We start from the raw sequence: 15,164 nt of genomic DNA, 5'->3' as shown, positions 1-15,164 counted from the left end.
AGTGGATCAGATACAGCAGTGCTGCTGGAGTTTTTAAACACTGTGGTCACTCACTGTCCTCCACTCTATTAGATATAAGGAACTAGCTGTTACACCTTGTAGATTCTCATCTATTTTCTAGTCCTTTATCAGTGCTCACAGGAAGTTGCCCATCTGGATGATACTCACAGGAAGCTGTTGGTGGACTATGTTATTAGACCAGCCGTAAAACTGAGGTGTTTAAAAACTCCAGCAGCACTTCTGTCTCTGACCCAGCACAACACACATCAACAAACCACCCCATAGCCCTATGCGCACGGGATTAGTTTCTCAGTGGGTCCTCTTTGATTTTATTCCCACCCGGAACGAACATGTGTGTGTTTTTCTCAGACATCCTCAGAGAAAATTACAGGCTGAACTGCGTGGTCAGGAGTTTCATCACCTCGCCATTAATAAAATAGCTATTTGTCCACTGCCACGCACCATGATTACATATTAGGCATGTGTTTCCACAGAGATCCATGTACACACAAAAGTGAGTGGAAATGGAGGAGCTACTGAACGTGATGTCATGTGACCGAGAAATAAAAAAAAAAAAAAAAAAAAAATCACTGGTCCTCCTGTTTTTTCTTACGCAGTCCGGATGCAAGAGTTTTATCACTGAGTAGAAGTGTGAAATATTTTTACCAGACATCTCCCTGAGAAACTAAACCCGTCCGGATAGGGCTCATGTCAGCGTTACTGCGATGCTGAGAATAATCAACCATCTGAATAATAGCTGCTCTTCTGGGGGTCCTCTGGGGTCCTGCCCATTGCAGAACCGGGTAAAAGAAGGATAATAAAGTTTGCAGAGAAACGCATGAATGACAGATTTTAATAATAGAACTTCAGAAAGCTTCTATATAATCAGTGGTGCTAAAAATAATTAATGTAGAAACAAGATGGTGGTCATAATATATGCTTGATTGAGGTATTCCATAAAGCAGCTGTGCAACGATCTTTTGACAACAGGAATAACATAACTAGAAAGCAAGTCTATTAAACGTGCTTTACCTATTGCATTCTTGCTCTTGATTTTTTTTTTTCAGGTATTTATTTGTAGATCTGATAATTTGACATCCAGCACAGATGTCATCAGTGTCGTAGGTGTTATTTGGTGTAAGTGAAAGTCTGTCAGAGTGAACTGTGTGCAGAACTGTGAGCTACGTGTGGAATCTAATTAATCATGTCTGCACTGATACAAGGGTTTTGGACCAGTGCCAATGATGCTGATGCTAATATACAGCTCTGGAAAAAATGAAAAGACCACTTCAGTTTCTGAATCAGTTTTTCTGTTTTTGCTATTTATAGGTATATGTTTGCATAAAATGAACATTGTTGTTTTATAATATAAACTACGGACAACATTTCTCCCAAATTCCAAATAAAAATATTGTCATTTAGAGCATTTATTTGCAGAAAATGAGAAATCGCTGAAATAACAAAAAAGATTCAGAGCTTTCAGACCTCAAATAATGCAAAAAAACCAAGTTCATATTCATAAAGTTTTAGGAGTCCAGAAAACAATATTTGGTGGAATAACCCTGGTTTTTAATCAGTTTTCATGCATCTTGGCATGTTCTTCTCCGACAGTCTTACACACTGCTTTTGGATAACTTTATGCCACCATGTGAATTTGTTAAATTCCAAGTACATGAACCGTACCAAGGATGTTGTATAGGGTTAGAAGTTCAGAAAATATAATTTAATGCAGATATTTTAGCATGGTAACCCAGTCTTGCAAATTACAATAAATGTAACATCAAACACCAGTTTGATATACTTAAGAAATGTAATGGAAGTATAAGTAGATCTAGAGTTTTGGATCATGCATTGAAGTGAAGAGTACAAATGTAGTATCTAGTTTTATTTGATTTCATTGCCTTTATAAATGGTTGTGTTTTTTTTATTGAAGCAAAATATGTTTATGTATTAATTTTTTTGACAAATATGTTTATAGCAAAATCTTGTGCAGTATTTACCTTAAAAGAACATCTTCATAATCTTGATGCTCTACTGAAGTCTAATTGGGTAAAAAATGTCTGGGCAGGGCAGTGCTCACAAGAACTGCGAACTTATAATGTAAAATGTAAAATATTGTTAAAAAAGCAATATAAGAAGTATTATAACCCTAACGCCTCAGTTCACATGATTCTTTCACTTTCAGTGACCGTTCTGTATCGCTCAGCTTGTCCAGAAATGCATGTGTACAGTGTGTCCTTTAGCTATAGCTCAAAGTATGAATTGTACTTCTCGACTCTTAAAAAAGAACTATTATGACCTAATACTGCTTTTATATTAAACCAAGTAATTTAAACTTTAAACCTGCAAGGTGGAGGAGTCCTGAGGCGACCTAACATCCCTGTCTTTTTGTGTCCTCTAGGAAAGATCAGCACCTGCTCTCCTCAGTGAACTGCTGGTACCTGGTTCTGAATCAGACTCGCAGAGAGAGCAGAGATCACGCCGCGCTGAACGACATTTACATCAACAACGTTATCGTCCGCCTCGCTCAGATCAGCGACGATGTCATCCGGCTCTTCAAAAAGGTCTGTGTCTCCTCTCTTTTCCTCTGTTTTTCTCTCTATTTCTGTCTTACACACACATGCTCACACAGCTTCAGAAAAAATAAGAGACAACTTAAAAATGATGAGTTTCTTTGATTTTACCAAATTGAAAACCTCTAGAATATTATCAAGAGGAAGATGGATGATCACAGCCATCAAATCAATCTGAACTGCTTCAATTTTTGCACCAGGAGTGGCATAAAGTTATCCAAAAGCAGTGTGTAAGACTGGTGGAGGAGAACATGCCAAGATGCATGAAAACTGTGATTTAGATTTGGTTATTCCACCAAATATTGATTTCTGAACTCTTAAAACTTTATGAATATGAACTTGTTTCTGTGCATTATTTGAGGTCTGAAAGCTCTGCATCTTTTTTGTTTTTTCAGCTGTTTCTCATTTTCTGCAAATAAATGACATTATTTGTAAATGACAATATTTGTATTTGGAATTTGGGAGAAATGTTGCCTGTAGTTTATAGAATGAAAAAACAATGTTCATTTTACTCAAACATATACCTATAAATAGCAAAATCAGAGAAACTCATTCAGAAACTGAGAAATGGTATTTTATTTTATTCCAGAGCTGTATGTACACATACAGACTGCTATATTGAGACATAAAGGATTTTGCCAAACTGTTTTGTTTTGGTATTCGATTCATTTTTGCCTATTTCACAATCAACAGCACTTCAATCCCCCCACTTCAATGTAATCTGCGCTTTGACCCCCCCCCCCCCCCCCCCCCATGTAGTGATTTTTAGGGCTGGACCCGAATATTCGGGTATTCGGATATTCGTTCGTTGAGTAGGTATTCGGTTTTTAATTTTGGTATTCGGATATTCTTTTTTTTTCTCCTTTCCAGAGTTCCACCTCACTCTAACCACTTCTGTTCTCGCGGGTCCCGTCAGAATATCTTGCGCGCGGGACAGAACTGAACTGTTATTGGCTGGAGCGGGAGTTTAATCCAGACGATGCGGGAGCAAATTAATAAATAGTTAAGAAAACTGTAATAATTGTAAAAAAAAAAAAAACCTAAAGAAAACTCTCAACGCGCAGGATGGACCGACACACACACGCACACACCGATGGTGTTTGGACTGGGGTAAGGAACGGGACCGCACTTTTCAGCGCTGCTGTTTTAATAAATATATAAGTAAATTTGAAGCATTAAATGTAGTTTATTTAATTTATATTAGGAACGTGGGACGGGAGCGGCAGAAATGTATATGTGGCGGGCGGGCGCGGGATTAAAAGAAGCAAATTTTTTGCGGAGCGGTAACGAGACAGAAACGCGGGAGCGTGGAAGAGTGGGTTTAAAAATCAGTCTCGCGCAGACCTCTATTATACATGATAAAAAAAAAATGCAGGCTCTTCGAAACTGATTTATATAATAAAACGTAAGGGGTAATGTGGCAACAGTAGGGGCTAAATCGGTTACAAAAGCCTGGCCTACAAAAATGATGTCTGAACGAATTTCCTCTTATCTAATATAATTTAAAATGGTTTAAAAATATAAAATAATTTCTAAGCAAACGAAATATTTAATATTGAGCTTATAGCCCAAGTGCAAAAATACAAAATCAGTAATACGGCTATGCCCTGCACAATGCTTAAACCGAAATAGACCAAGTACAATAACGTCATTAACAATGACTTTCCTCTACTCTAATATAATTTAACATGGTTTAAAAATATAAAATAATTTCTAAACAAACGAAATATTTAATATTGAGCTTATAGCCCAAGTGCAAAAATACAAAATCAGTAATATGCCCTGCACAATCCTTTAACCGAAATAGACCAAGTACAGTTTACAATGACTGTCCTCTAATATAATTAACAATGTTTAAGAATATAAAATACTTCCTGAACAAACGTTTTTTTTTGTTTGTTTTTTTTAAGCAAATAACCTAAGTGTGAAAACACAAACAGCAATTTACTGGGCTGGCTTGCGCAGCGGAGAAACCGTGCAGCAGCCTCCTAGCCTGCTTACGCAGCGGATAAGCCGCGTGTGGGGCACCAGAAATTCCTGGATGAAAACACAAAGAAATCTGGGCTAAAAACACAGAAAAAATATGGGGTGAAAACACAAAAATATGGGGGATAAAAACACCAAAAATCCGCGGTGAATATGTCTCGTCGGTCAGAGCAAATTGAACATTTTTCAGTGGATTAAAGGGGCCGTGATTTGCTTTTTTTTTTGTTTGTTTTTTACCTCTTTTTTTAAAACGAATATTCGAATATTCGCTTCGAATCAGTGCCGAATATCCGGAGCTCAAAAAACGCTATTCGGGCCAGCCCTAGTGATTTTTAATTGATAGAATTAATGACTTTTCAGACCCCTCTAGCAAGTTATTTCCAAAAAAAGCTCGTAGAGACAATTTTCACGACATTTATCCAACACTACAAATACTTCCAATAAAGGAGAATAGCCCAAAGTGCCCATCTCTCACTCTCTGTCTCTTGCTCTCTCTCTCTTTTGCTTTTTCACACTTTCTCTCTCTCTCTCCCTCTTTTTCTCTTTTTGATCTCTCCCTCCTCTGCTCTCTCTCTCACTTGCGCTATTTCTCTTTCTCTTATGCTCTCTCCTTTGCTCTTTTTCTCTCTTTGCCCTCTCTCAATTGCCCCACTGTCCTTGATCTTTCTTTTTCTCTCTCTCTTGCTCTCCCTTGCACTTTCTTTTTCTTTCTCTCTGTCTCTTTCAATATCTCACTCTCTCTCTCTCTTACGCCTTCACTTTTATTCTCTCTCTTGCTCTCTTTCACTCCCTCTCATTCTCTCTCTTTCTCTTTCTATGTTCTGTAGGTAATGTAGCCTGTTATATATTTCTTAAATATTTTGAAGTATTAATGTAACGTTTCAAGGTCTACTTTTTAAAGGCTTAGATTTTGCTGTTGCGTTTTTTTTTTTTGCATATGTTGAAGAAACAATAGACAGTTCAGTTTATATAAAAGCAAAATGCTATTTAAAAATGAAATAAAAACATACACATTCTCTGGCCCCTGGCTTTGTTTAAATTTTTAATATGGCTCATTATATGTTTTTTATGCTTTAGCATTTCCTACGTGATGCCTAAGTGTGTGTGTGTTAGATCTGAACTTAACTAGTGTCAGTCAGTCTTTTTGAATTAGGGGCATGTGTGAACACAGTACAGTGGCCCACCACTGCACACGCTCATCTGCATTTAACTTCTGCTTCATTGTAAAGGCTATAATGAAGCAGGTTTCCTCAGGGCAGCGTTTAGTATAGTGTACTCCCGCAGGGTGCGCTCTATACGTGTTGGAATGCTGTCAGCACATAGCCCAGATTCTTGAGGTCTAACCCAAACACAGACCAGCATGTTTACACCTGGCGGTTCTTCCTCTGAGTGGAGCCCCTCCCTCCCTCTCGGTCTCCATTCATACGAGAGCGGGGAAATGAAATGAGCTGACGACACGCAACTAAAATGCCCTGGAGAACTGACACCTTGCTTGTATTTGGAAAGCACTGAGTTGAGTAACCTTTACTGGGTAGCCAGGCTGTTAAAAATGTGAATGAGTGTAGCAGTGAGCAGTATGACAACTTCCTCCATGGTTCACTTATAGTACTTTGCCACTACCACTTTGAATGTTGAATGATGGTGTTTAAAAAAGACCTACAAGATTATATATATTTTTTGTGTTGTTATTTTAATTACATTATTTTTCACCTTTTCTGTTTTCCCAAGACCTTCCCCAGAACTATCATTAAGAAATAAATGATAATGTAGCTTAGAGGCCCACCATAATGCTATATTTCAGCAATAGAACAGGAGAGGGAGTGTGTTATCGTGAATAACATCACGGTTGTGATTTGGTCGTAGGCACAAGCCTATGATGTTATTTGTGATAACACACAACCTCGAGTGTTATATTGCTTTTATACAAGTTTTTTTTTTTTTTTTACAAAATGAATCAAGAAAATAAAAATTGATAATGAATATGCTTTAATACAGACTGTGCCTTCCACCAAAAAGTATTTCCACAACAAGTGAACTGTAACAGAGCTGTAACTATAAAATGGCATATGGTTTATATGTTAGCTTAAAAACTAATTTGGGGATTAAGGGGGTTAGTAAACGTTAGGAAATAACGTGAAATAACATTGAAACTCTCCTCTCCTGTTCCACAGAGTCGTCTTTAGGCGTCTGCGAGCATTTCTGCCTGTTTGCTGGGCGGTGTTGGTTAGCTAGCCAGCTGGACTGTTGTTAGGTTAGCGTAGCTTGCTTTAGTTTAGCATTAACTTAGTTTAGCTTAGCCTGGCTGGTTACCGTTCCGGATGTCAGACTGCGGCGTGACTGAGGTGACTGATGGATTGACGAGCCAGCGCTGCGGGCTGTGGGCTGCGGGCTGTGGGCGAGCATGCCTTGGCTGGGCACTAGCCTGTGCTAAGCTAATGCTGCTGCTGGGGCTGGTGGAGGTGATGATGATAAAATGTCCTGTGTGTATATGTCGTCACTCTGCAACCCGTCCGCAGAGTGATACAGATTTAGTGTGAGAAGGCCGTGCTGTTATTACAGATATCAGCACGGTTAGAACACTTCTCAACCAATCAGATTGTGAGGTCGGAACTAACTGTTGTATAATTGATTGCAGTGCTGTTTGTTATTGAGGTTCAGTGCATAATAGCACTACCTGCCAGTGACCTACCACAACAGATTGAGGTTCAATTCCTGGTCTGGGTTACTATGCTGCGACTTACTGCAGTATCCCACCTCTGTTATACGCTGTAAACCCAGAAGTTGTTTGAACTCAAATAAATTAAGTCTGTTTTACATAAAATTGGAGATTTCTAAACATAACTCTACTATTTTGAGTTAGATGAACATTTGTGGGCACATATACATTCAAACTGAGATCTTTTAATAGAGACAGAGTTTAGTCTGTTGCCATTGGCAGCCTCTTTTCAATTGGCTTCTGTCACAATCTACTTGCATAATGGGTTTGTCCCGCATTTTCTGGCACTCGGACCTAGTGTTGTTGGCTGTAAGAACAAGCATCATTTACTGAGCTGCAGTAGCTCTGTGTTCTCACTGTGCTCTCAGTACTTTCAATTCTGTTTTCTTTCATTTACTTTTCTATGAGTATTTTTAAAAAAGTTGAATGAAACCAGAAAGAAGACTTAATACAAGTTCAGGAAAATATTAATTTTAAATATATATGTATTTGTCAAGTCCATACTTAAAAATTATATTACATGAACTTAAAATGTATTAGGTAATCGGTTGCAACAAAAGTTTTGAGTTTAGTCAACTTATCAGGTTTTACAGTGTACGAGTACACTGTAAAAATGAAAAAGTTGAGAAAACTCAAAATTACAAAAAAACAAACAAAAAAAACATACTGCACTCGATTTTTGAGTTTTGAGACCAACTCAAACTTTTTGAACTAAGTTTTTTTTAAGTTCAGATGGGTCTTAATGTCAGTCAGATAAGCTCGTGGTAATGCACATGTGGCCAGCTGGACCCAGCCAGCATGTAGTAATATAGCATATAGACTGAGCAACACAAAACATTGTAACTTGCTCTAATAACCTTCAACACTGACGCCAGGCAGTTAACTCTTATATAACACATATATAAATCCCAAGAGAAGGCAGTCTGTGGAGAATGACTACACACCGATGGTGAGTGAGAGATGGGAGGACACCCCCAACATTCAAATAGTGTGACCAACACCAGGTAAAAACCCCTGCATAATTGCACATTAGACCCTGTTTAACTAAAGAGTCAAAACTGAGCATGTGCATATAAGCTGTAGATAAGATTGTCAGCTACATGCCTTACAGGCAAATGTAAACCTAAATCAGTTTGGTGATCCAGCCACATAGTAATTTCACTTAGTAGAGTCATTTTCTTTCATTTAGCTGTAAGTTTTAATTACAGTTTGTAAAAGACGCTACAAAATCAGCACTCCCTCACTGACTGTGTTTACTGTTATAGTGTTTTTTATTTGGTCTTGTTATCAGGCTGTGTATTTTGCACTTGAATTTTTAAAGTGTTAAACACCCACATTCTGAGAACTCAAACTAGTTTCTCGGCTAGATCTGCTGCCAGCCTGGGGCTAAACACCAGTCTTGGTGGATTTGCACCAGGTAAAGCATGGCAGGCCTGACAGCTCATGTCTTATGATAATAATGTTTTCTTTCCTATAGGATTTTTTTTTTTTTAATTCTTATATCTCTTCATAGACTTGTCTTAAACATTTAGCTCTGAGCTCTGTATAGCCTGTCAGCGCTAAAAACAATCAGTATTTGTATTGATGTCCCACTTACGTTCGCAGAGAAATTGGCTAGTGCTGGTTAGGATGGGAGCAGATTGAATAAAGGGAAGGCAGGATGGAGAGGAATGAAGCGTGACAGCACTGGGAGCAGCAGCGCTTCTGACAGGGAGTGACTGCTTTGTGTCAGTTGCGTTTGCTGTTTCACTGGGGTTGCATCAGAGTTATCTACTGAGAGCTACGCGTGGCTGCTTGCTCTGTGATTGAAGTCAGCGCTAGTAGAAGGTGCATTAAAATGCCAGCTACATGTAGAATACTAAATTCAGATCATGTGGAAAAATTGGGACACCACATTTAAATTTGTATTCATTAAAAAAAATAATAATAATAATATATTCAAATTTTATCTCATTTTCTTTGCATTTACAACACCCTCTATAACACTTGGAAGGTGAAGACTAGCACATGCCTCCTGCAATACATGTGAAGTCAGACAATGCCTTTTTTAAACTACTGCTGCATTTGAAACTGATGTAGAATCACAGAGTAGCCAGCATGCTCAGAGGACAGTGCAGCAACCAATACACCAGCTAACAGATACATATGCTGACCTGCATCACATATATAGTGATGGTGGGGAGGAGAGCGCCATCTACACCCCCAGAGAAAGCAAAGCCAATGGTGCTTTCTCAGACTCTGGCTGCTGATGACAAACAGCATGATCCAAGATTCAGATCATAATAGTAGTTCTTAAGACTGTTGGAGCACTCTGAGCCTACAATCATTGTGTTTTTAACATATTTAAAAATATATATATATATTTAATCTTCATTTAAACAGAATTTACACAACTTGATTCTAATCACTCGCAGTGATGGATGCAAAAAAAGGCTGAATAATTTACACAATCCAATAATTTAGTTGTCCTGGAATGCAGAACAAAAAACATTTTGATATTTTATTTTATTAATATCAAGCAATGATAAAAATTGTATTTGACCAGAATATTTTATTCAGTTTCAGACAAAAAACGTTCTTTTCGGTGCATCTCTACTCACATAATCTCTGTAGGATTCAGACTTTGGCTTATAGATTCCAGCTTTCAACTCTGCACTCTGTTTTTTGAGCCATTCTTTAGTGGATTTACAGGGATGTTTTGGATAATTGTCCTGTTGCATGGTCCACCTATGCTCAAATTTTAGTTTTAGGGGAAATTATCAAACATGTACCTTAAACCCCTTCGTATAAAGAATTTATAATGGATTCTGTGACTGAGAGCTTGTCAAATATCATTGATTAAAAGCAATAAAAGCACAGTGAGCTGCATGATAAGAACTGAGCAACATTTAATTTCAGTGCTCATGATTCCAGGATAGAGCATTCACACAGCCTATGCTGCCATACATCCTAGTCGTAAAAATATATGCAGTGCTGCAAAATAAACTAGACATGCACTAATGTTAACATTGTAGGCCAGTGCCATTGTCTGCTCTTGTACATTCTGTATGTACAGTATGTGTTTATGATGATATTGTAATGTCCACCTGGAAAGGAGCCAAGGTTGGGAACCCAACAATGTAAACACAGAAACACAAATGCATATTGCATTCAGCACAGCTGCAATAAAAGCTTGACTTTGACTCACATTTACAGCAGTCTCTCTCTCTCTCTCTCTCTCTCTCTCTCTCTCTCTCTCTCTCTCTCTGTCGGGTTGGTCTCCAGACAAGGTCTTTTCTCTGCATGTTAAGTCTGTGGCCCCTCCCCTGATTCTTCTCATCTGTCCTTATAAAAGGAAGGAGTGCTACAGCAGCTCTGTCTCCCAGTCACCAATCAATACATGTTATAAATGTATTACTAGAAAAAAAAAACCCTGAATATTACAGAGCTGAACAGCCCTGCACAATGATTAATTACTAAGTTGCCTAGAAAGGGTAATGTGGCAACCAGCCCCGCCTTTAATCAGGGTCTGCAATCAGAGAGTAGCCATGTACCCTAAGCCATATAGTATGTATAGCTGTTTTCCCTACACTATAGCCTAGGAGTAGCTGTGTACCCTGTGCCATAGCCAACGAGTCGCCATGTACCTTATGCCATAGCCTACAAGTCGCAGTGTACCTTTTGCCATAGCCTATGAGTAGCCGTGTACCTAATGCTATAGCGTACGAGTAGCCGTGTACCTTATGCCATAGTCTGTAGGGAGCCCTGTATCCATGCCATAGCCTTTAAATTGCCATGTAGCCAATGCCATAGCCTACATGTAGCCATGTACCCTATGTCGTAGCCTACCAGTAGCCGTGTACCTTATGCTTAAAGTAGCCCTTTACTCTATCCCATAGTCTATAATTAGCCATTTAACCAATTTCCCCAGCATACGAATAGCCGTGTGCCCTATGCCATAACCTATGTGTAGCCATGTACCTTATTTCATAGTCTGTGAGTAGATGTGTACCCTACACCATAGCCTTACGAGTAGCCTTGTACCCTACGACATTGTCTACAAGGAGGCGTGTACCCTACACCATAGCCTACATGTAGCTGTGTACCCAATACCATAGCCCATAAGTAACCGTGTACCTTACACCATAGCATACGAGTAGCCATGTACCCTACACCATAGCCTATGAGTAGATGTGTACCCTGCACCAAAGCCTATGTGTAGCTATCTACCTTATACCATAGCCTACGAGTAGCCATGTACCCTACACCATAGCCTATGAGTAGATGTGTACCCTGCACCAAAGCCTATGTGTAGCTATCTACCTTATACCATAGCCTACGAGTAGCCATGTTCCTTATGCTATAGCCTGTAATTAGCTATTCACCCAATGTCATAGCCTACGAGTAGCCGTGTACCCAATGTCATAGCCTCTGAGTAGCCATGTACCCAATGTCATAGCCTATGAGTAGCCATGTAATCAATGTCATAGCCTCTGAGTAGCCGTGTACCCAATGTCATAGCCTATGAGTAGCCATGTAACCAATGTCATAGCCTCTGAGTAGCCGTGTACCTTATGTCATAGCCTGTAATTAGCTATTTACCCAATGCCATAGCCAAAGAGTAGCCTTGTACTATACGCCATTGTCTATGAGTAGATGTGAACCCTATAGATGTGTACCCTACACTATAGTCTACATTTAGCCGGGTTTTTTACACCTGTCGGTCACACCTATGGAACAGTTTAATGAGGATCCAAATTCCAGCTACATTTCTGGGCTGTATACGAAGGAGTCTTAAATATTAAATGTTTATTAAATGTTTTATATTTACAATTCACAGTCAGAGTGGCCCCAACTAATTGGAGGATTAAAGATTGTATAGTGGACTCCACAAGCTACAGGATAATCCTGGATGATCATCGTTTACAATCACCCTGAAATCGTAAGACTTTTTGCAATAGTCTGGAAAAGCAAATTGGCTACACTTTCTTCCCGATTATACTGTAGCGTGAACCAAGCATTATGTGTACTTGTGTGTGTGCTGTGTGTGTGTTTGTGTGCTGACAGGAAAAGATGCATGTATCAGAGTCTCAGGTGTTGTTCCAAACACACATCCCACACAAATGAGATATATTTTTAGGCTGTTGTTTCGTTAATGTGGAGGGCTGGGTTTGTAAATGGATGCGTGTGTAAGGGAGAGAGAGACTCCCAGTCCCCAAATGTAGTCTTGAGTGCACATTGCCCTGATGCTGCAGGCGTTATTGATCGTTGGGTATTATAGCTCTTTGTGATTTATCAGCATGAAAGGCTGTTGGGGAAGCAGAGATAAATCATTCCAGTTCGTACCCAGAAACTGTACTCTTGTGTACACACTAACACAGCTACACTAACACAATCTTTAAAGTGAAAAAAGAACAAGAAAGTGATCACCAACCTAAAAGCAGAGGGTGAACATCAAACTACACTTATTAGGGCTGTGTGATAAATTGCATTGAATCGTTATTGTGATATGAGTTTTCACAGTAAACACAGTAAACAATCGAAAGAGCTGCGATAATTATTGATTAACAGCCAACTTAAATTGCATTGCCTGCATACAGAGGAAACTCTTGATGGAGTATATTTTACTTTTAATGGGGTTAATGTCAAGACAAGGGTTTATTGACACTGTCAACAGCTATCATTGAGTATTACAGCTTGGAAATGCTTTTAGCGTTGTAGCTAACCTACTATTTTAGGCTTCATAATGCAGTTTCAGAAATACTTAGGTGCTTTATCTAACCAGTACCCTTGGCCTATTGTATCAGCAAGTAATCCAGCTCAGAAAAACAGTTAGCATCCCCACTAACCTGCTTCAAGGCTGGCTGTTAGCATTACAGCTAAACTCGATTCAAAATTACAAAGGCTGGCTGCAGTTAGCATCATGGCTGACTTCTTTTTAGGCTTCTTAATGCAAAATCATAATAACCTGTACACATGATATACCTATTTTACCAAACTGAAAGACTTCCTCGAACTAGTCTGTGGCCTATCAACAACTATCAGAGGGAAATCCAGCTGGAAACTTATAATTATGTTTCTAATTACTGTTATTCTGTTAATGCTTTGGGGTTATTGTGAAATACAGTCATATTTTCTGTATGATGTTATTATACTGTGAAAATCTCATACTGTTGCTAATTTACAGCATCTCTCTTTCACTCCCCCAGCCATGAGAAATGAAACTCAAATAGGGAAAGTAATACAACTATCATTGCTACTTCTGTCTCAAAATGAAAGAAACTAGATGATGTAACTTGGTAAAGTGGGTACCAAAACACTAACAAGACTAACTGCACAAACAGTTAGTCATATTCATGCAAATTCTTGTTAATATTAATAACTTTTGTTGCTGGTTCTCTAACTGTCAGCTTGTCCAGAAATGCATGTGTAAAGCCTATTGTTTAGGGTGGCTTAAAGCACAAATTACACTTCCCATCTGTATGGGGAGCTAAGAAGCATGAAATACTAATTCTTACATAATACTGCTTTACACATATTGTCTTAGTACTGTGAGAAATTCAGAAAGAAGGGAAGCTAAGTAACCACATAGTATATTAAATATACTTATATATTTGCTGAGGTATTTAAATGCATGCAAATATAAATGAGTCAAAATCTAACATACATAAAAGACCTGTGTTTAGATAAAAAATAGATAAATAAAATAAAGCACTGTTTTTTCCCCAGATAATGTACCGACTACGTTTGGATGAGTTCAGGCTGCAGCGCGTGCTAAACGCTGTTGGCGTGTCTGTGGTTTGTAGTTAGATGTTGAGTGCAGTCCTTCATTTTCCTCTGATTACTGCAACTCTATGTTTAGCCGTAGAGCAAATGTCTTTTCACATGTCTTTTCATTATGTGCTGCCAAGTCTCACTCACACACCATGACAACCACCAAACTATCCGGATAGAGAGAGGGGAGGCAAACGACTGAATGAAGCGATTAAAATAAATGATCCAATATTCATCCATTCTCTCTTTCATTACGCGAGTCTTACTTTTCCAATTCTCAGGAGTGACCGCAAACTGAGGACAGAGTGCTGGATGATCTGAGTCTTTAGTGTCTTCTAAATTTAGCTCTGCTGCTCTGATGCGTATATAAGGCCCTGTTCACATGTATTTGGACATTTTTAAAGGTTTCATTCCATCGTTTTTTCATTCAATTAAAAATGTCTACTTGTGGTGTCTAGTATGAGTGAATGTCATGTGAGACATTTGTTTTTTTGGTAAAAAAATAGTGCTCCAGTCTTTATATATAGTCCTGCTTTATTTCAATGAATTAGAGGTCTCTAAAGAAAGACAGGGTTTGTCTCTTGCTCATGAATATTCATACAATTCATGCAAACATTTTGCCTCTGATTGGCTATCAGCACTGCAGCAGACAACATGACCTGTCGTCACCCCATAGTCAATTTTACAGCTCTTAAACTCAAAGGACAAAATATTTTCAGAGATAGGTAAAGTTAACCCTTAAACTTTGCTTAACGTCAGATTCTGAAATAGAAAAAGTGGATTTAAAGAAGACCTTTAAATAAGTAGCTTTTTCTTTGGTTCATGCGGGTGTGTCATTGGCCTGAACATTGCTTTTGGTGTTGATGGGTAAATGTAATAGAACCTTACGGTAGATTTTTTTTTTTTTTTTTTTTTTCAATTTGAAACTGTAGTGTAGATAAATGGTTTGTCCCTCTTCAGTTTAACCAATAGGGGATGGCTATGAAATCAATATAATTTTAAAGCAGTTTACATAGTTATTACTTCGTTTTTTTTTTTATATTAAGTGATAATTTCTTTTGGTGTCATTGATTTCAGCCATATCATATATGAAAGCAATAAATGCAGTGCAGTGCATCCCATAACTGCAGATCAGT

The 15,164-nt window shown here is 38.4% G+C and overlaps 1 protein-coding gene across 2 annotated transcripts in view; it reads left to right on the top strand.

The window, feature by feature from the left end:
- srgap3 (SLIT-ROBO Rho GTPase activating protein 3) overlaps positions 1–15,164 on the top strand; it is a 152,555-nt gene that overhangs the window by 68,177 nt on the left and 69,214 nt on the right. For both annotated transcript variants that reach the window (XM_049479080.1, XM_049479079.1), the window contains exon 3: positions 2,402–2,564. In XM_049479080.1, the coding sequence (XP_049335037.1) occupies positions 2,402–2,564 (163 nt within the window). The remainder of the gene's footprint in view (positions 1–2,401; positions 2,565–15,164) is intronic.

This window comes from Astyanax mexicanus, chromosome 5, assembly GCF_023375975.1.
Source record: "Astyanax mexicanus isolate ESR-SI-001 chromosome 5, AstMex3_surface, whole genome shotgun sequence".
Taxonomy (NCBI): Eukaryota; Metazoa; Chordata; class Actinopteri; order Characiformes; family Acestrorhamphidae; genus Astyanax; species Astyanax mexicanus.
The sequence above is the reverse complement of the archived record's forward strand: the minus strand, read 5'-3'. Positions and strand labels throughout refer to the sequence as shown.